The sequence below is a fragment of the Aquila chrysaetos genome, chromosome 24, assembly GCF_900496995.4.
Source record: "Aquila chrysaetos chrysaetos chromosome 24, bAquChr1.4, whole genome shotgun sequence".
NCBI lineage: Eukaryota > Metazoa > Chordata > Aves > Accipitriformes > Accipitridae > Aquila > Aquila chrysaetos.
Window position 1 is genome coordinate 15,914,250 of NC_044027.1, and position 24,939 is coordinate 15,939,188.

At 55.5% G+C, this 24,939-nt stretch overlaps 1 protein-coding gene across 2 annotated transcripts in view; it reads right to left on the minus strand.

The window, feature by feature from the left end:
• The window catches only part of RALGDS (ral guanine nucleotide dissociation stimulator), a 47,144-nt gene that overhangs the window by 4,176 nt on the left and 18,029 nt on the right, over positions 1-24,939 (minus strand). The window contains exons 1-12 of one of the 2 annotated variants that reach the window (XM_041119628.1): positions 22,150-22,678; positions 4,568-4,678; positions 3,824-4,017; positions 3,350-3,424; positions 2,985-3,178; positions 2,464-2,585; positions 2,089-2,304; positions 1,853-1,956; positions 1,407-1,491; positions 628-705; positions 442-528; positions 48-80 (exon numbers count right to left, since the gene is read on the minus strand). In XM_041119628.1, coding sequence (XP_040975562.1) covers positions 48-80; positions 442-528; positions 628-705; positions 1,407-1,491; positions 1,853-1,956; positions 2,089-2,304; positions 2,464-2,585; positions 2,985-3,178; positions 3,350-3,424; positions 3,824-4,017; positions 4,568-4,678; positions 22,150-22,329 — 1,479 coding nt within the window. In that variant the 5' untranslated portion in view covers positions 22,330-22,678. Of the gene's footprint in view, positions 1-47; positions 81-441; positions 529-627; positions 706-1,406; positions 1,492-1,852; positions 1,957-2,088; positions 2,305-2,463; positions 2,586-2,984; positions 3,179-3,349; positions 3,425-3,823; positions 4,018-4,567; positions 4,679-22,149; positions 22,679-24,939 lie in introns of those variants that run through there. The other variant, XM_041119629.1, reaches the window with a different exon arrangement.

Consider the following 24,939-nt stretch of genomic DNA (forward strand, 5'->3'; position numbering starts at 1 on the left):
CAGCCTCCTTCCACCCTGCTGTGCTGCTGCCAAGGCAAAGCTCTCACCTTCCTTCTCTTCTCAAAGTTGATCAGCCCGCCCTGGAAAAGAAGGAGCCGAATGTCAGCATGGAGCAGGCAGAAAAAAATTATTCCCATCCCTCCCTGTCCCAGGCTCACTGCCACTGCCTTGTGGGCATCCCTGCCAAGGGGCAGCGTGAGAGCGGCCCATTTCCATGGGCTGACAGAGGTGGATGCGCGGGGTGCAGTGTCCGATATAGGATGCAGAAGGTGCAGTGTCAGATATAGGATGCGTGGGGTGCAGTGTCAGATATAGGATGCGCAGGGTGCAGTGTCCAATATAGGACGCATGGGGGACCCGCCCTCCATTTATCAGCCCAGGCTCTGGGGTGGTTGTGCTGAGGAAGGAGAAGCAGCAGAGGATGGAGATGGAGGTACATACGTCCAGGAAATCCTTCATGGCGGTGTCGAGCATCACCAGGTCCGTGAGGAAGGTGCCAAGGTAGGGAATGGTGCCCTGCATCACACCCTGTGCGGACAGCGAGGGACAACCAGGGTCAGCAGAGAACGGGGACCAACCCGGGCAGCCGCCAGGGAGGGGGCACGGGGGTGGCCGTGCCAGACTCACCATCTCTCGCTGCTGCTGCTGCCGCTTCTGAGCCCTCTTTGGGTTGATCTCCAAGGTGGCAAATTTGGACGTGCCCTCCTGGATGGGGGGAGAGGTGAGGATCAGCCTGGGTGGGAAAGTGCACTAATAGACGAGCTAAAATTCAGCCCTGCTTTTATTGGTACAACTTTCCTTGTAGAGGGAAAGAGGGATGAGGGGAAGAGGAGGAAATCAAAGCTGAGCTTTTTTGTGGCTCACAGGGAGGAGAGGCTTAGTGAATAGGAACTGCTGCTCCCATTTCCAGCTCTGTATAAATAGCTCCTCAATGGGATGTTTTGTTCCCTTTTGCATTTTGTGTCCTCTCAGCCCCCAAACTGGAAGAGCTAGGCTGGGAAGCTGCAGAGAGGCTCCACAGGGAAGAAGGACATTTTTGCTGCAGCCTTTCACAAACCCTACAACCACCTGAAATCAAGAGCACTTTGCACCAGGCTGCTAAAATGCAGCTCCCTCTGGGGAGAAGCCGTCACCTGGTGCACTGGATCCTATCCCACTGCTTATCTCTGCTTGCTGAATTGCTTTGCAAGCTTCAGGCAATGACGACTTCTGGGTGGAGAAGCAGAAAGCCCAGCCTGGTCCAAAACCCCTGCCCGCTCCCCAGACTCAGCACACCCTGCCTGCACCCACGCCTGCAACTCCGGCAGCACTGCCAGGGCTTTAGCCTGGTGGCTGGAACACTGTGGAAACTTCTGCCAGCATCAGCCTGAGCTCCCTGCCAGAAACAGGGTGCCACTTCCCCATACCTTAATGAGAAGCTCCCGGCTCAGCGAGTGGTTGTTCTCATCGGAGAAGATCTCTGAGAGCTCGTGGAAAGTGCGGAAGCTCTCCCTGTTCGGGGAGAAACACGGGGGGAAGTCAGCAATGGTGCCGCCCTGGGGTCTCCTCCTCGGGTTCTTTTCTGCTGACCCAAATGACCCCCGCCGTGCTCACAGCTCTAGCAGGGCCTTGCTGTTTGGGGGCTATTCCAGGGTGTTTTGCATGGAAAGGAGGAGGAGGTGATGGTGCTTTTATGTCCTCGCCCTCCTTAGGTCCCTGATACCTTATGCTGGTCCCTGGGCTTTGGGCGCACTCCAAGAGGCAATGCTGGAGCTGAGAAAATCCCACCTACACGTTCAAGGGCCAAAGCCACAGCACAACCTTCCCCCTGAAACCTCCCTGCAGCTGCAGAAGCCCAGAAGACACTGCTTACCGTAGAACCTCGTCCCAGGTCTTCTTCAGCCGGTGAACAGCATTGCACTGCAGAGCCGAGAGGATGGCTCGGAGGGAGGAGAAGTTCTTCAGGATGCGGCACTCCTGGGGGCAGACAAGGAGATGACAAGGGGATTCAGCGTTAAAGAAAGCCCAGGAATCTGCTGCGATTCACCCACCGCAGAACCTCAGCCCCGGGCCGAGGCAGGAGGTGAGCAGGATGGCAGGCTGTCCTACCCGAGCCACTTCGATCCACCGCTCCACCACTTTAGCCCTCTGCTGCGGCTTCAGGGACCGGTCTCCGAGACACGTGGCGATGACACAGTTGGCCACGCTATTGAACTGCAAGACCGTGGCGCGGATGGTGGGCGCCAGGTGCTCTTTGCCCTTCTTGTCTCGCTGGGACCAGATGCAGCCCAGGCAGTGGTAAGGCACCACTTTCTTAAAGAGCTCCTGGAAGATAAAAGGGATGGACACGGGTCTCTTTGGGGTCCCTGGGAAGGGAACAGGCCAGGAGGAAAAAGATGGATGGGAAGAGACAGGCCTGTGCCCAGAGCAGCAGGTAGCAGGCAGGCAAAGCACCATCGACCTGGCTGTTGAATGAACACTCACAGCATCCATCAGCGTGAACTGTTCTGCCACCATCTCGGGGGAGAAGGAGAGGAAATCTGGCTTCCCGTCCCCGACCCCGTTCTCCTCCACCAGCTGGAAGGTGCAGCCGCCATGGTCCACAGCTGTAAGAGACAGCATGAAGCTGAGCACCGCTGTGAGCCAGGGCCCACGGCGACCCACGCCAGCCCTCTGTAGGCACCCGCATCCCACCTCCCGGGCTCTTAAGTCCCATCTGGCTTCACACCTCGAGAAACGAGGCTCAGATAAAAGGACAGTCATTTTAAACCTGGACACAAGTGTCTGCAGAGGATTAAAGGCAGATTAGCTGCCCACTTAGAAATCCCACTTCTGGTTCAGTTGGATTAGCTTCCCGGTGTACCTCCATGTAAATGCAAGCAGGGCTTATGGGGGTTCAGCCACGTGGCAAGACCCGAGGTTTTGGTGACCCTCAATGCCAACCAGTAGCACGCTCTCCAGCTGAAGCCCCAAAAGACCCCCTGCCAGCGGGGAAAGGACCCCACCTTCCGCTTTGGACTCGCTCTGCTCTTGCTGCTGGAACTGGGCCAGCAGGATGCGGGCTCGGCGCTCCAGGTCTGAGCCGGGGATGTTGTGGTGCACGTAAGAGATGAGCTGCTTGAGGCAGGTGAAGTCTGGGGGCTTGCGGAAATCCTCTGAGTACTGGTCCAGCCAGGCGCCCAGGATGGAGGAGATGGTGCTGCAGGGAGAGGAGGAACACAGGCAAGCCTGTGTGAGAATCGGGTGCCATGAGAAACCCGTGTGCACCCCAACACACCCCGGGTACCAGGAACAGCGTGGGATGAGAACTGAAAAATCTATCAACCAGAGACACCCTTCTCTTGTTCACCCACAGCGCGGTCAGACTTACTTCTTCAGCTCCAGCCTCTCGTCCACAGCGTGCCTGGCGTGGTCCCCATTCGCCTGCACGTGGAGTTTGCCGTACCTGGTGGGGCACAGCAAGGAGGCAGTGAGCATCCTGGACTCAGCTGCCTCTCGGTGCTGCCTCTTGTCCCTCCACATCACCCCCAGCTCTGCCAGGAGGTCGGGATGAACCTCCCGCACACTGTCCTGCTCCCCCGACTCTGCCACAGCCCCCGCGTTACGGGAAGAGGGAAGCAGCCAGCGCTGGCCGCCTCGCAGCAGGGTACCAGCTGGAAGGGCTCCAGCTCTCCGGGAAGTTGCGTCCTCCCCGCCCTGCCCCAAAACCTTCCTGCTGATGGATCTGGAAGAAGCCCATCAGCCCTCCAAGGCATGGCAGCAGAAGATGCTGGGGCTCTCCCGGCCGAGTGGGCTCAGACACCGGCCACCCCCAGCTGAAATTCGGGGCTCAGGGCTGCCTCACCTGTTAAGCAGCAGGTCCAGCACTTGCTTGGTGGTGGCGAAGGCCCGGTAAGTGCACAGGAAGATGGTGACGTAGGTGGAGTCATTGCCCTTGAAGGCTGAGACCAGGTATTCCACCAGCTTCTCCAAGGTCCCAGCTTTTATCGTCCGCACCTTACACGTCTCGTAGAGGTTTAAGGCCGACTCATTCTCAAACTGCCAGGACAGGAGGAAAAGTCAGCGGGTCGGGTGAAGACAGAGATGTTCAAGTGCAACGTGGTCCCACCAGCTTCACGAGCCACCGTTCGGGTCTAGGCTGGGACTATGGACCCCCTGCAGTGCCTGGGGCTCTCGTGACAGGCCTGGGGAAAGGGAAGCCGGGTCTCCTCAGACACCAAATACCAGCAACCCAGCTGAGGAGACTTGAGCATTTGGGAAATCCCAGGAAAGGCCTCAAGGTTGGCAAAATCTAGATGCAAATCAGAGTTGCCCTATTTTGCAAAACGGGGCTTCAGATTGTTTTCCCCCTTCCCACGGGGCAGCAGCCAGCAGGTTCTCCCATGCCCCAGCTTCCCAGTAAATACATGATTCCCAGATAAGGCTTGGGAGGACCCCCCGGGACAGGAGTGTATGGGGGAGCAAGAAGAGGGCAAGACATGGGCTGGTATCGACCCAGCCAAGCCCTGACATCGGGTCACCGTGTCTCTGGCAAGGGAAACATCTGAAAATACGCCGTGGTGGGAAGCTGGCGGAGCCCCCAGCTTACCCCCAGCCATCGCTGCCCTTTGTTGGCCGTGTGATGGAGCTGCACTTTCCGGAGCGATATGCTGTAGATCACACCATCCTCCAGCTCTTCTCCGATCTCCTGTGTGGAGCTCTGCACGGGAAGACAAGATACACCGTGAGATAAGGAGAGTAAAGCGTGGCAGAGATGCTCTTGTGGGCTTGTACGAGGCATCCCGGCAAGCCAAAGGCAACAGCCGGCAGGCAGCGAGAGCCTCCCTTGCCTGCTCAGAAATGCAAACCAGGCGACACCAGTCTTTCTGGCCAGCTTAACCCTGGGCCCACCTGAGCCTGCACACAGGCAGAGCCAGGACTTTGGGAAGCTGCTCTCGATCTGCTCCGTGTCCTCAGGCTCTGCCTGTCAGCCCTTCCGCACGCCCAGGCTGTGCCAGCGCCAGGTGCCGGGCAGAGCGGGGGACGGATGGCAGCACACCCCTGTACCCAACCCCGGCTGCTTCCCCCTCCCCAAGCCTTTGCCTTTGCCGTAAATTGACATTGCCGCCTGGTCTGACTGTAATCTCGGTAATCTGCCCCTGCGGGAACTGAGCACCTTGGCGTACCTTTGGTATTAAATAATAACTGTGAAACCAAGCCGCCCGCAAGCTTCAGCAGCACTGACCACGCACACAAGGCAGAAATCCAAGGGGGGAGCTCAAGGCTGGGGGGGAACCCCAGGGAGCAGCGCTGGGGTGGGCTCGGGCATAGCTGGGAGAGGTCCCTGCACCCCTGGGCCACAGCCCGACCCAGCTACAAGGCTCACATTTCTGTTCTGGGGGGATGGAGAACACCTAAAATTTGGTGAGGAAAGAGGGGATGCTTCTTGGGGCAGGTCTCCAGGTACATGCCTCCCCTGGCCCCACGTGCCAGCGTGGGACGCGGTGGAAGCTCCAGCCCCACAAGGACAATTTGGCTCCCTTCTCCTCCTCCTCCTCCTCCTCCTCTCACCACGCTCTGCTGAGTCAGTGCCTCCCCTAAGAGGATTTATCCAGATCCTTTTAAACACCGCAGGGATCTCCCCCTCCCTCCGTCCCCCACGCCAAATGGCGGGACATGGTGTTACATGCGGCAAAACCCACTGCTCAGCAGATGGGGAAAATGCCCAGAAGCAATAAGCTGGTTAGCAGGGGGAGGTGACCTCGTGCTGGGGCGCAGGGGCTCGGGGACAAGTCCCCCCCTGAATATCACACTGCCCAGCCAGGGGCCAGAGCCAGCCCGTGGCTTTCCCTGCAATCTGCCTCTCAGGAGCGCAAAAAACCCCGAGCGACGGCAACAACGCAGGGCTCACCGCGGAAGAAGCTGCTGTGGGGCAACCCAGGATGGGGCCCCAGGACGGAGCCCCAGGAGCGACACTGCTCCCTGCGAAAAAATCCTCTTCCCAAACGCCTCCTCGTGAATGTGGGAACAGCCATACCCCAGGGCCCCGGCTTCAGACGACGCTGCACATCTCAAGAGACACTGAGCAGAAAGTGCCAAGCATGACTGTGAGCTATCAAATGTGCACCTAACGTGCTCTTTAACCACCATCCTTTATCATCACCATCACAGCAGTGGTCACCGCGCTGTTATCACACCCGGCTCAAGTCAAGTGCTTGTTATTAGCAAGGAATCGAGGCAGGGAACCACAGCGAGCTCAAAGAGTAAGGGGAAAGCTTTAAAAAGCCTCTTGTTCATGGCTGTAATGAATGAGGACAGCGAATCCCCCTGGGCAGGGTTACTCGACTTCTTCCTCACTTTCTGCTGAACCTGCTCTTCTCACTTCATGCCAGAGTATGCAGAGGTTTGGTTTGCTGAAGCTCGAGGGGTTGTGAGGCTCCTAACTTTGGCTGTGCTGTGAACATCAGAAGTCTTTCCGGGGATTCACTGGCTTCCAGACCAACCCTGACAGCACTCGCACAAGGCAGCGGACAGACAGACGTCCTTCTGGACACCCGCGTCAGTCCCCCTCTTGTTCTATGCTCTGGGATAAATTATGGCATAAATTTATGTTCAAGTATAAACAGGTCTGAATTTCAAGAATGGAAAAGGCACCCACCAGCACAGCGTGCCCTGCACCTTCCTAGACAGTGTGACATGAAAATACATCTCCCTCCTGCCTCGGTAAACCTCCTGGGCTGACGATGTTGGCTGCTGGGGGTAGTGCAGATCCGAGCCCAGCTTCCCCCCAGCTTAGCTGGCCCAGGCACAGGCGGGCTGGCAGCCCTGAGCCCCGACGGTTGGCACCAAACAGCCCGAACACCGACAGGGGCACGAACAAGCCCCCGAGCCCACCCTGACTCCCCGCTCCTCTGCAGCCCCACGTCACGTCCGCGCTGGGAGCCCCAGCAGCCACCCGTGACATTGGCCCCGGTTTGGGGAAGACGAAACCGTTTAAACACGTCAGTGAGGGGAAGCTGAGCTGGTACGTAGCTAAAGGCACTGGCAGCCAAGAGAGCTGGGCTTCTCCCCCCCTCACCTCTCCCTCTATCCACCAAAAGCTCACAGGAATGATGTGCTCCTACACCAGGTGAGCCACCCCTGACCCCACAAGCGGAGATGCCTTAGGTGGGAGTCGGGGGGACCGGCACGACCTCAGGAGAGAGCTGCCGGCACTGCTGAAGCCTTGCATCCGCTCTAGATCAGCCACCTACAGTGATGGTACCTAACTTGAGCCCAGGTCAGCCAAGTTGTTTTTCTTCCTCCTATAGATGCTGTTTCCAACAAAAAGAAAGAAATCTGTGGGAACTCTTCCCAGTTTGTCCACACAGACCATCAGACCCTGGTGCCCACAGCTATGTGCCATCCTCCAGAAGCGACAGCAGTGGATGCCTCTTGAGCGCGCAAGCCCGCTGCCCAAGGGGCAGTGATAGAGAAGGGGGATCACCTCCAACAGTGCTTCACATCAGCTCTCCCAGGCTCTCTCCCAGCCTTTATCACCCCTTTATCGCCCTTCTGCACCCCACCCTGCAGATCAGCCCTACCCTGAGTATCTTCCAGTTATGCTGACTTTGGGCTGGAGGAAAGCTCTGGGTCCAGCAGGACCAGACCCCTGTACAGTCTAACTCAGAAAACAGATTTGGCTGGGCAATTGTAAACCCCAGACACAAATACCAAGAAAAATCAGATGCTTGTTGAGATGCTTGTTGAGATGCAATTAAATTAATAAAGAAGTCAAATCATATGGGAGGACAAAATGTCCCAGGATCAATCCATGAATCATTAGCAGCTGCTGTGCAACTACAGTGGAAAGTATTGCCGTAACCGTGCAGGGGTTTTCACTACGTATTTCGTGTCATGTGCAGAGGATACACCCAATTTTGATGTGTGTAGAAGCAAATTTCATTTCCTTCCCATATCCAAGACTGTCAGATTCATTCAGTTTTTGTCTTGCTGACTTATGTGATATCCCCCAAAGTTCCCCCTTTGCAAACCACACACGAAGTACACAGCTTCCCAACGGTCCTCAGCCAGGCTCATGCCAAGAGCTGCTACACTGGTACATTTTAAAATTTGGCTATTTATATTCTGCGTGAGCTTCCTCTTTCCTACCGCTGCTTCTCCAAGATGCTGATTGTGCATTCTGCACATGTTGGTTAAAAACCAACGAAGCAAAAAGCAGCAGCAGGATGGAGCCAGTGAAGTCCCACTCCAACTCCTGCACCAAATGCACGTTTCTCCCTTTGCAGATGAGGAGATGCGGGGTGGGAGCAGGGCTGGGAGAGACACGAAACCTTGACCTGTGGCTTATGTACGTGCCGGCCCTCAAGAATGCTGCTATCTTAAGTCTGGCACTCACACCAGGATTTCCATCAAGTCAACCAAAGATGAATGTCTTCAAAATGGTTCCTAAAGAGCTCTGACAGACAAGTGCTGGTAAATATTACTGCAACAGCTATTGCTCCCCATTGCCTGCCCTACAAATCTGCTGGAGTTTTCTGCCCCTCATAGCAGAAGGGAATGTGAGTCAGGCCTCAGCCAGCACAACCGCAGCCCAGCACCCATGTGCAAACCCTCTTTCATCGGTGCTTCAACCCGAATAACTGAGCACCACACCATGGCAGAGATGCAGGTTAACAGTCCCTTCCGCTTACTGCATCGCGTTGGTAGAAGAGATGCATCCAACTGGCCCAGACATCACTTTAAATGGCTGCAACAAGATTAAGCAAAGCTTTCTGTAAAAGCACTAACTCTGAGCACATTGATGGTTATGGCATTTACACTTTCCACAAAACTCATACAGAAGGGACTCAGCACTCCAGAAAGTGAGATCCAACGCATTTCAAGATGGGCATCAAAAAAAAAAAGAAGACATAGAAAATGAACATTTGACCACGATTTCTCCAGCTCAGTGTGCAATCCTGCTCCTCTCCATACAGCAGGAAAAAGGCCTCTTGATGGAGGGGCACAAGGGAAAACCACATGTTTAACTTAGGGGTATCAGACGCCCAATTCTGCAGAGTTGGAGGCTTTTGCAAAAGCAGCCGTAAGTGAACTCTGCAGGAGTTCATTCCCTGAAATATGAAACTGGAGGTCTGCACCAGATGGCTTGCCTGGTTTTAGAGACTGCCGCTTCCAACTGCAGATAGCCCCGGGCTGCGTGAGCAACAAGCTCCCCACCGATAGTTCAAAGCATTGGTGACTACACCGGGGAGGAATTCCTGCTCCGTGCAATAAACTCTTCTGCTCTCTGGTGAATGTTCTAGTACACGGCGTGGTGTCGAACCCCACGTCTTCACATGGAGGTTTAATAACGAGCTCTAAGACACAGCCAAGGTTCACGAGCCTGGAGGAAGGGCTGTGGTGTGAGGGACCCTCACGGGAGCCAGGCAGAGAGCAGCAGGGAATCTGTCTTCATCTCTTCTCGCCAGCTCAAGGGAGGGGAAAATGCAAAAGCCAAACAGCAAAGCAAAATATTGGCTAGGGATCTGCATTTTGGAAAGTGTTTGAGATCAGTCACAAAGGTGGTTTTAGTAAGACAGGAGCAAAGTACAGGATTAAGTGTGAGCATGACAGCATCCCTGCACGTTACACACAGACAATTAGCCAACAATTACCAGGTCTTAAGAGCTCTGGTCCCACGTGTCCTGGGTTAGCGCGTTGGCCTCCAAAGACACAAAATAATGAACTGTTATTGGAAAAAGGTATTAATTTCAGCACACGTGGAAGAGGCAAAACTGCTTAAAGTGCTTTTACTGATGCTCTGTGGACAACAGCTGGTTTAAAGATCAAGACGTTTGTATTACTCTGTTCCCTTTCAGCTGGGCTACACAAAATGCCTGTCTGTTATACAGACAGGTATAACACAGCACCGACAGTATCTTTGCACCGTGATTTCAAAGGGCCCCTGTTACCAGCCACAAGGGAGAAGCAGACACTAACCCTGCCCATGGGAAGCCGGGAACCTGCGCCTGTTGGGAATTAACAGTCTTACTGGCTAATGAGACAAGAAAAGGCAGACCTGAGCCTCAGAGACATCACCAGGAGTTTCTCTTTGAAACTCCGTGTTTGCACAAGTTCGAAAGGACTTGTTGAAAGACGGTAAAGCCAGAAACAGAAAGTGGGGGTTTGTCTTTACAATCCCCAGTCCCTTCTCAGAATAATCTCTTCCCACCAGCAACGGGAAATGGGCCTTTCCAGAAACGAAAGAAACTGGCTCCACCAAGGACCGCGTCCTCCACGGTTGACACAAGCCACGAGTTAATTTTCGTTTCACTCTCGGGAGCAAATCCCGAACTCATGCAATGAACAGCAGCAACTCTGGGGCCTCTGATGTAAACCGAAGCATATGACATAAGGTAAAAGGAAATAGGAAAAAAGCCACCCCCATCTAGTGAAAGGAAAACAACTGCAGTTCCGTGAACCAAAGAAAAAGACCGCAAAAGCAGAAGTACCCGCTGTCCTACACATCCAAAATAAGCCCACACAGCACAACACCCTTCCTCATGGGGACTTCCAGGCAAAAAGCCCTGCAGTGGATGTTCCCCCACGGCTCCGCCGGTCAGGATTGTCCCGTCCGCTCCTCACACTCATCGGCAGTTTCCTTCCCCTGGCCGCACTCAGGAAGGCTACAGAGACTACCCAAAGCTGGCGAGGAAGCTGCCGAATATCCCCTGTGTTCGGGGAAACGAAAGGTGCCCCGTGCTGGTGCCTACCCCGGTGACCCGCGGCACGTGCTTTGGATTAGCAGCCCCATCGAGGGCCGGAGCACTCTTGCTCCCAAACGCAATCCCAGCGATGACCGTGGTTGGCACTGGGGTACAATGGTTCTCTCCGGCCAATGCCAGCCTCGGGCAAGTTGATCTCCCGGTATCTCCTTTCTCCCCGAGCCGTGTTCCCGTTGCCACCGATGGAGCTCGAGTCCCCTGCCGCAGCTCGGCTGCACCCAGCCCCTGCCCTGGGCACTGCTCCCCGCACAGAGATGTTAGGCAGATGGACACGATTCCTTTGGGTTTTCAACACTCTCTGCCTTCCTTCCTGCCTGCTCAGAGCTGCCTCAAACCAGGACCGGTTCCAACAGCCCATTAAAACATAACGACAAAGGGGGAAACAGGAAAAGAACAGAAAAAGGGCCAGAAGCTAAACTTAAACCCACTATGAAAAGGGGGTGTTTTTGCCAGGACACCAAGACAGCAGCGACAGCTGAGAGCCTGTTCTCGCCCCATCAGCTGCCGGGCTCTGCAGCCGGGCTTTCCTGACACTCTTAGCTCTGTTTTCGCTCTGCTTCAGGTGTTTCAGCATGGAAAGCTGCACCCAGTGCCCACAGGGAACAGCCCCGGGGCCGTGCATCACCCAGCTCCATGCACTCCCAGAGAGCAGGACAGGGCAGAGGGAGGGGACACATCACGCCATATCTGCCTCTTGGGGGGATTTCAGACCTCCTCCCTTGGGGTCTGGGGCTGCCCGAGACCAACAGCAGGTCTGATCCTGTGTCCGTAACCCAGAGGGGTGAGAAACAATATTCAAAGGCAGCCTTCTCCACCCTCACGGCTTAGGAAGATGAGAAAGCAGCGGCTGGTGGATCTGTTACAAAGGCATCTTGTGACTCGCATGCAGTGAGTCAGTGGCTGGAGTGAGGATTAGGAGCTCAGCGCTTGGGTCCAGGAACGAGACAGAGCAGATACACAAGATTCCTCCCCCATTTGCTTTTGTTTTGCTTTTAAAGAAAAGTAAGAGCCTTCCTACACATAGAGACTTTTTCACTCTTTTTATGGTCTGGAAATCAAGAGTCAAAGATCTGCAAAGACGCTCCGTGTCCACTCCATGCCTCCCAGGTCTCCAAGGGGCAGGATCAGGCCCCCTGATGCAGGTGCTGGGGGATCAGCCTTGCTAGGAGGACTTCCCAGGGAAAAGCAAACTCCATCTGCAACTGGCAGTGCCAGAGATGCCAGAGATGACTGCTTAACTCCAAACCCTGGGTTTCTTACGCCCGGGAGTATAGAAGACCACCAGCACCTCTACCTAGACATTTGCACCCTATGTGAAAACCCTACCAAAGCAGGACTTCCCTCCCGTTTCCTACCAGCGGACGTGCTGGGATGGGCTCCCTTCGCAGGCTGCTGAAGGTTAGAAGAAAACTGAGTGCAGCAGGTTTTGCTTCCTCTCTAAGTTGATGGAAAAAAGATCCCGCCGACACAGCAGTTCTAGCTCTTGCTCCACAGTCCTTAGCTTTGTGTTCGTGATCACTTCGGCGTGTGTTTCGGCAGCATCCAGGCTCAGCACCAACGCCTACACAGACTCAGGCTTGCATACAAGGGACGCAGCTGGCCTTCGCTTACAGAGCAATTGCTCTGCTACAAACTTGCCAGAGCCCGGAAGGCAATTACTGGAAGCGAAACCAGAACGACATGACTGGTGAAAACTGGTGTATAAAAAATTAATACAGATTGCTCTGTAAGGGTAAATAAAGATTGAGTGTCTCATACTAAGTCATTTCAGCTCAGAACAAAAGTCTGTATTTCACCAAGATGGAACAGAGAAATCTGCAAAAAACATAACAGTTCAAAAATTGATTACGTTTTGTGTGTTTACAGTAGCACCTGTAAGTCACATGCAACATGACAGCTCTATAGTGCCTTGTTCAAATGCGAAGAAAAATGGGTGTCTGTCCCAAAGAGGTTACAGTTCAAGGCTGCCTGAGCTAATGTTACTCTGTTAATTCCACGGCTGAAACAGGGCCCTTCTGCACCAAGTGTGTTACTTCTGTGGCAGCAAGAACTGCCATATGCATTTGGAAAGGGATGGTGATTAGGTTGGCATTCGGAGCTGATATACCTTGAAACCGATTGGAATGGTCCCTCCTGAAATGTCACTTATGCCTTAACACATGTTAACCAGAACACACAGACTTGTTCGTTGTTGCAACTCCAGGGCAATGCTTGTCCCTTGCGTGTATCAGCATCTGCAAGCTAGTGAGTTCATTTATCCCAAAAGTCAAGTCTTTATATTCTCAGAGACACAATGCCTTGAATAAATATTCTCCTGCTCTCAGCTCGTAGGCCACGTGCCAGTCCGGACAGCCAAAAAATTAACATTAAGGAAACATCAGTGGCTCTAAAACCAGCTGCTTTTGTCAAACCTCCCCCTCGCCCCCAGCATGTACCTGACCCGCGGGAATGAAGCTCACACCTGGGCACACACCTGCGGCACGAGCAAGGCATGTGGGAGACGCAGAAAGGGCAACGCAATGATGACGGCTCCAGCAACTGCCAGGTGTAAAACATCAGCCCAGACCCAGGAGGCGGCTTTCAGCCGCTCGTGCCACGCTGAACCATCCCCATGCCAATATTCCCAGGGAGTTTCGCCACACGCCATTCCCGAGCAGCCTGGATAAGCTGTAAATGGCTGCCTATGCAGCAACGCACCTGCTGCAACTTGCAAAGGGGGAAAAAGAAAGCAGAGAATCCCACCTTTCAGTAATTTTGAAGGTGCATAGATTGGGGTGGACAAATTGGAGGCTGTCCAAAAGCCACGGCCCTGTCTGGCTGCAGTCTGGCTTACAGTAACTGTGCCGTCACCCTTTGTTTCAATTTGAACAAGGTTAATTTCAATTTAGCTCAGACACATCCTTAACTTAGATAAGCTGAACCAAAATAAACCCTCGTGAAATAAATGCGTCCACCCATGTGTTTACACTGCCTTACGTCAACCTACCTTCCCTCCCTGAAAGCTGGTGCGATTGAAGCACGGGCAAAGCCAACAAGCCCAGACCTCTCGGGCCCCCCTCCCCAAAATCCCATCACCCCAGCCTGTGCGGAGGAGGATGCCTGGGGGGCTCCGGATGCCCCCGGCCCACCCTGACCCCGGAGCAGGGCAGGCTCAGGCGCTCTCCCAGCCCGGTTCAATGCCACCACTGTGCTCCCCGGGGCCGGAGAGGGGCTCGCGGTGCCGGTGGCACAGGAACGGCCTCGCCGGATGGCTCGCTCTTTGTGTGCGTGTCTGCATCAGGGTGACCCAGTAAACAGCTGAAGCAGAGAAAATGCAGGAACAATCCAGTGCGGGGAGGCAGCGAGGGGCTGCCCGTGAAAGGATGGGAGGAATAAATACGAGCCTTTGTTCTCCGGCCGTGCCCCTCGCGCCCGACTCCCACCCGGCCGGGATGACGTAGGATGCCTCCGTTTGCTGCCGGCGTGCCTCCCGGGCCGCCCTGCACAAAGGTCCGGGCTGAGTCCCTCTCGTTCCAGCCTCCTCCTGACACCCGCAGCCCCAGCGTGTCCCACTGCATCCCAGCTGCAGGTCTCAGGCCATCCCCTTCGCTCCGGGAAAGGGCTGGGAGAGATCCTCCTCTTGGATAGTCTCCCCTCTACTTGTTCCCCTCCCTGGGGCGCTTGTGGGAAGCTGGAAGGGAGGAGAGCAAGCACTTTTGTTTTGTAATCAAGAAAATCTCACCTTCGGAGCATTACTTAAATAGGTGTCAACGAGGCAGTAGGTGCTATATAAGCAGGTACAGGGGCAGGAGTCAACAAGCCGACACCTGGGATGGCCTGCAATCAGGATGCTCAGTCAACTGAGTCTGATTTCCATAGCTGAAGCAACTGAGCGCTTAAGTTTAATTGGCACCTTTGGGGAGAAAACAACTGAAAAACAAAAATATTAAAAAAATCCAGCTGTCTTCAAGTGCCTGAACATGCACACCAGGAGCCCAAGCAGTGAGGTTTGGACCCGGGCCCTGCCCCGAGAGCTGGGTGTGCCGGATCCTGCGCATCCAGAGGGTGGAGAGCGGCTGCGGTGCGAGGAACGCGGGTGTCCAGGCAGGGCATGGGCAGCCGGGGTGGCGGGATGAATTCCCTCCCCGCACCCTCAGCCCTGCGCTTCTAGGTGCGGGTCCTGCCGTGGACCATGTCCGAGCATCAGCCAGAGCGGGACCTGCAGGCAACCGACCCTTCACCGGGTGTTAGCCAAACCCCGGGGGGGTGGCAGGGAGTGAGCAGGCAGCTTCACGCTGCGTTGCTCCACTTTCCCACCTACCCTGATTCAGCACAGACTTTTGGGACTATGTAGACACAGCCCTTTTCCAGCGATGGCTGATGACGAAGGCGTACCAGCATCTGCAGGAGCACACCTGCGTCTGCTCGGGGACACCGGGCATCGGGATTTCAACCTGGTGCTGGGTCACCACAGGCATTTGCAGGCAAGCGTTCCCTCACGTTCCGTCTGCTCTTTCATGGCAGGTAAAACACCGCACAAGTAAGCCTGTTCCTCCTGGCCACAGCGCTTTGGCGAGCCAGTACAGGCACGCTCCCACCCCGACTCGTCTGTTCCTGCCACCCTGCCCTGTTCATTCCCTGGGATTACCAGCTGCAGGTGAGCATCCCTGCAGCTCGCCCTCCCATTTAAAATGATTCTGAGGGAACAAACCCTGGGATACCCAAAAAGCTGATGTGCACAACAACCACGGGGCAGCATCAGTGCGAACAGGGCAGAGGTGCCCACCTTCCTTCCCCGGCTCCTTTCCTTTGATGTTGCCTGGACTAAGACAGGTCAAGGCTCAAACAGCCCCATCCTCCCAGAGATGAGTTTTGCTAAGGAAAACGCTGAAATCCATAGGAATGAGGACTGGGATAGATGGAGTTTGTGGTATACCCCCCCAACACCCGCCAGAAGCACCTCGGGGAATAAGTGTTTGTTATGACACTGGCGTAAGCCATAGCTACGCTCTGAGTCACCCCCAGCACGCTGCGAGGGAGGGACCAGCCGGGCCTGTCTTAATGCCAGTTCTCACTGTCGCAACCGGGACTGAATCTAGTAAACCACGTTGTCTAGAAACCCAGTAATCACAGTGCTGGTCACCAGCAATAGGCACCGCCGCCGTATTGCTCAGCACGGGGATCCGGCCAAGGGGTCCTGACCAGCAGAACTGCAGCTGGGACCAAATATCCATTAAAAAAAATAATCAAAGGAAACAAATAGCAACATTTGGAGAAAAGCTGGGCTGCTTTAAGTTGATAAACCAAACCAAGCATTAGCCTTGCTCTGAAAAGTCTGCAGGGATCGTTGGGGTCGCCGCATGGGAGGAATGGGGGTGACACCACCAGCCCCAGTTCACACCCCCCCGCCACGTCCTCCAGCTCACTGGCTCTGCTGCTGCTCCAATGCACGGAGCCAGACCTCACCCGCAGCAGGCCACCGGCTGAGACTTTTAGGCAAGTGTCTTTGAACTAAATCCCTGGGGTTTTGGCCTAAACTGGAAGGTGAGGTCCCGAAAGTCCCCACCACATGAAGGTGGGCGCTTCAGCATCCTTGTTCGCTTCCCACAGCTGAGTTTTCACCCTGCCAGTCTTGGGCAACACGCTTCACTTTGCCCAGCTTGGCTAAACAATGGTTTCCTGAAGTTAGTTCCAACTCTTAAGAGGCAAACCCAAACCAAACACATCATTTCAGAAATGAAAACGCCGCCTGAGCGCGGAGCCGAGGGCAGGCTCTCAGCTTGCGAGTCTCCATGGCGACCCGACCACTGCAAAGAGCAGGGAAAGGTTGCGTGGTTTTGCTCCATCACATGAAAAGAAGTTCTGGTAAGATGGGTAGCGAGCCCTTTGAAAAGCAGGTTTCCACACAGGCCCTCAGCTCAGCTGCTGTTTGTTAAAGTGTGGTTAGCAGAAAGAAAAGCCGCTCTAAAAATAATGCCTCAGCATTCCAGATGAAGTTGCCTCCGATGAGTTTCCTCCTCAATCTGCTCTGTTTGCAAGTTAAAACAACTTTTTTTCCTCCCCTGTCAGCTCCGAGGACTCGGCTGGTGCCTGGCAGCTGGAGCCATCTCCATCCTGCCTCCGCCGACGCCGGGGCTCGCCAGGCGGCTGTGCCCACCGGCCCCACTGCGCGGGCACCCAGCACCCCACGTGCGGAGCAGGAAGATGCCCTTTCCCGTCCCAGCGTGTTTCTGACAGCAGGGCTCATCGAAATACCAACTGTGTGATGAAAACAAACTCGCTGCTGTCAAGCTATGCAAGTGAAACGGGCTACGCATGTGCCTCTGCGTGTGCTTAATCTCCACTGACATTTCGCTGTCACGTAACTACTGACCCTCAGGTATGTTAAAGAGAAACTCTCGGCAGTCATCTAATGTAAAAGCGCTGCCCTATAAGAACCTGTACCAACGCAGCCCCAGGAATGCAACCAAAAACTTTAGAGATTATTTGCATAACATCATAAAAACAAACCAAACAAAATCAGGCAGAGAGGGACAGAGGTTTTAGGTGCTGCAGAGTTGCCACTTCACTGCACCGAAGGAGACCAGTGTTTGCTCACTGCAGCCCACACAGAGATTTAGGAAAGGACTTTCCTGTCGCCTCTGGGAGAACTGCTCCCAGGTGTTAAGAGAACAAAAGGCCCATCCACAAAATCCCTTCTGCAAACACCAGATTACATGTGAGCAAAGCTACTCCTGCGCTAGCCCGCGGCACACGCTCAGAGCAGACTTGCCGTGCAGCACCCTCGCACCTCTGTCCCTGCTCCCATCCCCTCCCCGGGTCTCCATACAGATGGCCAACCTGCGAGGCAGAGCCAGGAGGGCTGGGGGCTGCTGTGATGTATGGGTGAGTCCCCACTCGGGGACAGGAATGAGACAAACCGACAACTGAAGTAGCCGAAAGAGCTCAATTCTTCCCCTGCTGCCAGTTTTCCCAGGCAGGCACACTCCAGCCAGAGTTTCAGTGCGATGCCTAACATCCCTCCTCGTAAGAGCCCTCACGCCAGCCTCACCTTTCAACCTACAGATGCTTCTCGCTGCAGAATGAAGGTCCCACAGACCCCCACAGCGAACATCACACGTTCTGGACAGGTCTAACCCAGCACCAGGCAGGGGATAAACTATTTAATCTATGAGCCCTACAACTCAACTCCTTCTCCCCAAGGCCCAAGTGATGCTTTGAATCCTGACCCCCCCTCATCCAGACCCCACAGGTACCATCTCACCAAAGCAACGCACAAACTCTGACCCACCACGAGCTGCACTGGAGCCCCCCGGGCCCCCCGCCAGCAGCTCGGCCAGCTTTGTATCCAAATCCCGCTCCTTAGCAACGACATTTTTTCCCCCTCTTGCCGAGTCCGTGGGAGATGAAGAAATATTTGAGAACTGAAACAGCCCTGCTGCAAGTATATGTTTAAATAAAAGGAACACGTCCGCTTGAAAGCCAGTCACTAGGCAGCTCTGGAGATAATGGTGTTAGAGAAAGTACAAGCAGGGGATGCCCAGCCTTTAAATGTGGTCTAGAGTGACCTAAATAATCTCTCTGCTCCTTCAATTACACATCCCTCGGGGGACAGAGCGGCTGGCAATTAGAGAGCTGGGAAGGGTGATGGCGAGTCAGTAGTGGTGAAGCCCTTCCTATGGCCGGACCAACTCAGGTGGCCCTAAAACCAGGCCGTGCTCTGGTCCTAATTGTGGGGTGCTCACAGCCAACCCCCCAGCTCTGGAACAGCGGTGCTGGCTGAGCGAGACCCATCCCTGCAGGCACAGCCGGCCCGATGCTCTTTTTGCTTATCGCACCCCAAACCCAGGCACAGGGAAGCGTGGAAATCCTCCGAGACTGCATTTAGTTGCCCCTGCCTGGTAATCCTACCCTGACAGCTAGAAAATAGATGGCCATAGCGGAGCAACAGTGTGATCTGGGGGGGCCCTGAAGCACCCGGAGCTGCAGCATGGGACCTCCTGCCTCTCCCATTGCAGGGAGCCCCGGGAGCCAAGTCGAAGCATGGCGTGGCCTCGGGGCGAGGGGTTGCCCATGCAGCCTGTGGATAAACAAAGATTTCAGTTTCCAGGGCTGCCAGTCTGGTATTAAATCCACTAAAACCTCAGCAAGATCCCAGTACTGGAGGGTTTCCCCACCCCTATGGAAACATGGCACAGCAGCCTCAAAGTAACATGATACTTAAACACATTTAGAAACCTCTCTCCAACTTCTCTTTAACCATATCAAATAATAATAAAAAGATCCTTCCCACCTCTGTTATTCCCACCCTGCAGCAGCCACCAACAATCAGCATCTCAGTCTGCTCCCAGCCCCACCGCTGGCTCCAGACCTTTCTGGAAGGGAGCCAGAAGGTACGTCCCCATCCAAGAAATACCAACAGATGATGTTCATCTGGCAAATTGCAAGGGACGTATCAGGTTGTGCCTGGGGGAGGAGAACAGGCTGGGAGAAAAGGATCTTCTTCCAAAGGCACCATAGGAAGCTAGAAGAAAATGGCTTTTAAGAGCTATCTTTGCCCCTCCCTCGCCTCCTTCCCAGCTGTAAAGAACAAGCACTGACCTCCAAGGCATCTGGGCTGAGCAATTCAAGTTTTCGAGGATGGTTTAGCAACTAAAAATCTCCTAATTGTTCAGAAAACAAAAAGAGCCAGAATAGCAAGGACACAAGCTTTTTTGCTACGTGTCAGCCCAGCCACTTGTCTAGAGGTTCAGCAATGTCAGCTTCATGAAAGTTTCAGTCTGTGTCATCTGCAGGGGTGTTTACAGCACGCTTGTCCAGCAAGGACAAGAAGGAGGGCCACCAAATTCACTTTGCGGCTGCCACTGGACAGGAAAGATTGACACTCGCTGCTGATTTGGGACCGATTGGAACGGGAAAAGTCAAAGCAAAAGGTCTGCAAAGCTGCTCTGTCGATCCCTCACTTGAGACAGTTTAATTTTTCCATTCCCTGTGGTTAAAATCATGGCGAGAACACTTGGCAACACGTGGCCATGAGACCTCGAGTAGGGCCTCAAAGCGATGCCTCGGTGATCGATACCGTTGCTGTGGGATACAGGCAAAGGTCTGCCCTGCTGACATTCGTGGGGGCTCGGCCGAGGAGCGGAACGCAAGATCTGCCTTCCCTGCAACCTGCCCAGCAGCTTTCCAGGGATCCTCTATTCCCCGTGGGACCGGACTATCCACCCCACAAGCTGGCACAGCTCCGCCAAAACCAGCTCTGTCCCAGCGCAGGGGACACGCTGAGCCCGGGAAGCACAGCTCCCTTTGGCAGAGGCAGCAGCCCCAGGCTCCCACCGCGGACCTGGGGACCGGCGGCAGCGCTGCGAGGGTATCAACGGGGCTTAGCAAAACACTGACGGTCTCCAGGGGTTTTCTTATTCAAATAATCTGCCTTCTCCTCCTAGCGTGCATCTTGCAGAGATACTCTACCTGAGGATCATAACCACACCAGGCTGCTGCCGGGGCAGTTGGCGCAACACCGATGCTTATTTTTTTTCCTTTTCCCAGTCGTGCACCGCAACGCCGGCAAGTGCAACCCATCTGGCAGGGCTTAGCGAGCAACGTGGAGACCCTCACATGGGAATACACTAGATGTTTGCGGCTCTCTGAGCATCTCAAAGCTGGTCGGGAGGCAGCGGGTCACCATACACCGCTCTGGGTGGGATGCACCTTTTCTTGCCATCGCTTGCCAATGGATGGTACAGAGAAAGGAGACATTTATCTGCAAGTTGTTTAGAGCTGGGAAGAAAGCCCAAGCAACCAGATACCGGGGACTGCGCTCTGACCATTACGCAGCACGGACCCACGTACAGCCCAGAGCAGAAATCTGGACAAAGACGATTTCGGAGGAGGTCTGGCAGGCAGTCGTCTCTCTCCGCTGTGCTCAGGTGAGCGGGGACCATGCAAAGCCACCCTCAGCCCCAGTGACTTATGCCTTTGCAGCCTCCATCACCCAAGATGCTGCCAAACCCTCTCCTAAGCTCCGGAGCCTCCTCCGGCCGGGGTGCAGGGAGGCTCGTACGTGCCAGGCAGCCTCTCCCCTGGGGTAAGAGCAGCACGCTGCATCACCCCCTCTTTTCCTCCCCACTCCTCTTGGTCTCCCTGCCAAAAGCGTGGCCCCTCGGCCTCCCGGAGCGCGGCGGGCCGGAGAGGCTGGACTTCCTGCCAGGCATAACACGAACCAGATGATGTACTCCAAACAATGTCAGTACGCCCACCCCCAGGAGAGAGAAGCAGGGAGGGGAAAGGGGGGAAAATAAGCTGGATGGAGCTTTCATGAACTCTCGGCAGAGCTGATGAGCCCCTGCCACCAGGCCAGAGGTGAAACGATACAGCCGGAGCTTGAGATAATCCCTTCCCGTCCGTAGCTGACCAAGACTTTCCATCGCAGGTTATGGGGTAGATCATTTAGTGCTGGGAGAAGCAGCCATCACTCCCTGAAACTCTGGCTGCCCTCCCCGGATATCTGCACAGTAACTCAAAAGGTTTTAGTGGTGATTCCCCTGCTCCGCAGCCTCCCTCCAGCGGGAAGCATCCAGAGCCAGAGCAGAGAAGCACATCTGCAGCTGGCTCTAAATCTCAGCAAAGCCAGACTTGCAGACCCTTGCTGATATTAACCCCTGCACCACCAGTCCGCAGGGCTCGGGCCCTGCCGTGAGAGGACCCCCTCTGAACGCCAAAACCTTCCTCCAACTGAGCTTCTCTTAACACACCGTTTGCTCACAATCAATGACATTCCTGGCACGCCGAAGATGATCATCCATTACTAAGAAAAAAGGCAAAGCTCTGACTCAGATTATTTTGGGTGCCTCCTCATACCACTGCCATCAACAAACCACTCAGGCTGAGACTTCCAGGGGACCAGTCTGACTCTGAACCGCCCGAGGTCGAACCCAAAGAAGCACAAATATTTTGCATCCTCCAGCAAAGTCCTCCCAATGCCCGTAACCTTCCCAGAGGACGCTTTTGTGGTTTGGACAAGCCTAAAGCCTTTACAAGCAGCTTAGATCTGAGCAGACTCCTGCCTCCAACAGCCAGAGTCTCAAATAAAAGATTAAAAGCCCCGGGTTTTAGAAACGTGCCCCCTTCCCCGGTTGTCTTGAGGGAGGGCGTCTCTTTGGTTTCTCCCAGTAGAGAAGCTGGCCTGCCAGTCAATGCCACGGGGACACACGGCAAAAAAACCACCGAGCAGGGGCACCTATTTATTAAATAAAATGAAACAGCACTATGTCTAGCAGACTGCCCACAGCCATCCCCTTCCCGAACGCCGGGCTGGCTTTCGCCAGCCTGCCAGCGAGCGCGGAGAACCCCAAACTAGAGAGGTGCTGACACCCCCCCCCCCCCCCCCCCCAAAACTCATGGCAGCAGTGGCACCCCCAACCACCCCCCCCATCCCCGCACTCACCTCCAGCGGCGGCAGGTCGGGGTCGAGCTGGGTGAAGCTGTGCAGCACCACGGGGCTGTTCTCCCCGGCCACCTCCAGCCTCACCCCCCCCCCAAAGGCTCCGCGCCCGCCGGCAGCCCTCGAACATCCTCTCGGAGGAGGAGGAGGAGGAGGAGGAGGAAGGGGGAGCCGCGGCGGCATGGTGCGGCGGGACTCGCCGGCGGCTCACCATGGGCACGGCCGCCGCATCCCCGGCCCCGCGCTCCGCCGCCGGCCCCGCCAGCGCCCCCGGGGTGCCCGGGGAGACGCAGCGGGGAGGCTGGGGGGGGACGACGACGGGATGCCCGGGCGGGGAGATGGATGCCTAGGGTGCGTGGGTGGGTGGGTGGGTGGGGGGCCGGAGCCGCGGTGGTGCAGGGAGAGCAAGGAACGGGCAAGGTTCGGCGGGGTCGGGCAGGCGGCGGAGCGGCCCCGGAGGAGCGGCGGGAGCTCCCGCAGCGGCGGGGTAGGCGCCGGCAACCCGCAACCGCCCCCCCCCCCGTCCCCCGAGGAGCCTGATGTCACCGCGGGGCCGGGACGGAGCCGGCGAGGCTGCAAAACCAGGCACTGGATTTGCTCTCGCTGCCTCCGCCCGCCCGGGGGCCGGCTCGGCTCGGCTCGGCACGGCACGGCCCCCGCAGGAGGGAGGCGGGCGGTTACGGAACCGTGGGAGGCGGCCGAGCTGTGAAAAAGCCCCGAAGGTCCCAAAAAGGCGAGGCGGGAGGTGCGGGTGGTGGGGACCCGCAGCTGCCCGGAGGCATGGAGGTTGGGGAAGGGGGAACCGGTTGGAGGGGTTTTAAGGAGAGAGGGGGGGGAGCAAAGCTGTGCAGGCGACAGCGGCTCTGGAGGAGCATCCCTGTATCACCAGGTGTTCCTACAGCACCTAGGTCTGGGGTTCACCCGCCACCACCCAAAGAAAAAGTATTAAATTCAAGTGCATGAATATTGACAGCATGTGTTTTCATCCAAACAAACAAGTTTTATCTCATCACATGAGCTCAGCCACCCCCCTCCCCACCGCCAACACTGCTGTGTGTGTTCAGAGCATTGCCCAGCCCTTCACTCTCCACAGCTGGACTTTATGGGGTGACACGGTCACCGTGGGGATGGCAGGCAGCATCCCTGGGGAGATGAAGGGATGTGACTGAGGCCCCGCTGCGAGTCAGTAGCAGGAGCAAGGTCTGACCCCTTCCCCACGCCAGGACCCCGATGCGCACGCAAAAGCGGGGGAACCAGGGACCAGGGCACCTGCGCTCGGCCCAGCAAGGACTCAGGGAAACAGAAATGGGCCCGGGGGACAGCGGGGCTAGAGATCCTGCTTTAAAGAGGCCCTGAGCCTCCAACACGATGCTGAAACCCCGCAACGTAATTTTGTTTTCCAAAGCAAAGAGAAACGGGCAAAACTCTTTGTCATTCATCATCCCCCTGCGCCGAGCACAGCGTGCTCTCACCCTCCCCTGGCTCTTCCCCTTCCCTCCTCACATGCTGCCGATAAACTGTATCACAGGGTCCGGGCAGTTGCTGCTGACAACACCAAAACCCAGACTTTTACGCCTGGGCTCCCTGCGCAGCTGAAATAACATCGGCCTCCCAGAGCCTTCCAGCCCTGCGGCTTTATTTCCAGTGAGAACATGGAGCCGAGGCTCACACGTCCAGCTCTGCCACGGGCACCAGTAGCTCCTGCCCGGGCAGGAAGGGATTAACGAAGCTGCCAGGGATGCCATACACTCCAAACTTGAAAGTTCACCAGGCAGGAGGATGAGCGAGGACAATGTGGGCTATTGTCCTGCTTATCTACAGCCGCAGAGGGTCAAGGGGACTTCCCAGGACACCCTGAGAAAAGGGACCCAGCCCTGCGCCAGGGCCTTGCACTGCCCAAGGCAGCCCCGCACCTTTGGGATGCTGTCTTGGGGGCGATGCGGATTTTAATCCTGCCCGGGCACATTGATGCTGGCCCAGGTCACCCCACGGTGCTGGTCAGGTCACCAGAGCTTTCTCTGCTGCAGAAAGGATGTGACGATGCTCGGCACAGAGGTGTCCTTAGACCCACTGGCACATCATGCGGAAACCGCGTGATACTGCAAGATGTGCTATGAAATGAGATCGGTGGTGTGCATCGTTTCACTCGGTATGTACAGAAATCAGAGGCAGAGCCCGGTTCTCTAGCAGAAAGCAGTGTTGCCTCTCTGGGCTGCAGGGTGTTTGGGAGGGAGACTGTGCTTTTCTTCAGTGTTTATCTCTTAGGGCAGCGTAATCATGGCCCACCACTGGAATTGCTTGGTACTGCTTGATGTGCAGGTAATAAATAACAGCACTACCCATTTTCAGTTGGCAAAACCCTTCAAAACCCTCCAGCTTCGTCTGACCTCTACGGAAAGATGCAGCTCTGTTTGATGGGCAATTTTCATCGGTCCCTTGGTTGACCACTAAAGATGGTTTCAGGGGAGAAACACTTCTGATAATGGATAATAAATAATATAAGGCAGGAAGGCAACTGCGAGGGTTTAAAAATAGCCAGCCAGTTTCCTCTCTCCTCTCCTGGGAACTTTCTGGGTCTGAAAAGCAAAACACTCAAAGCAGGGTCAGGAGCCCAAGTTCAGGATGTTTGCTCAGCGTAGCTAACCCCAAACACTCAGCCGTCAGGGGCCAGGCTCTTGAAAATCATGAGATTCAAAACAAATAACTTTTCAGAGCTTCTTATTTGCCTCTAAGCATAGAGCCGAACAGAACACGCAGGATCACATCCTCAGGTTTCTCACCTACACCCTTGGA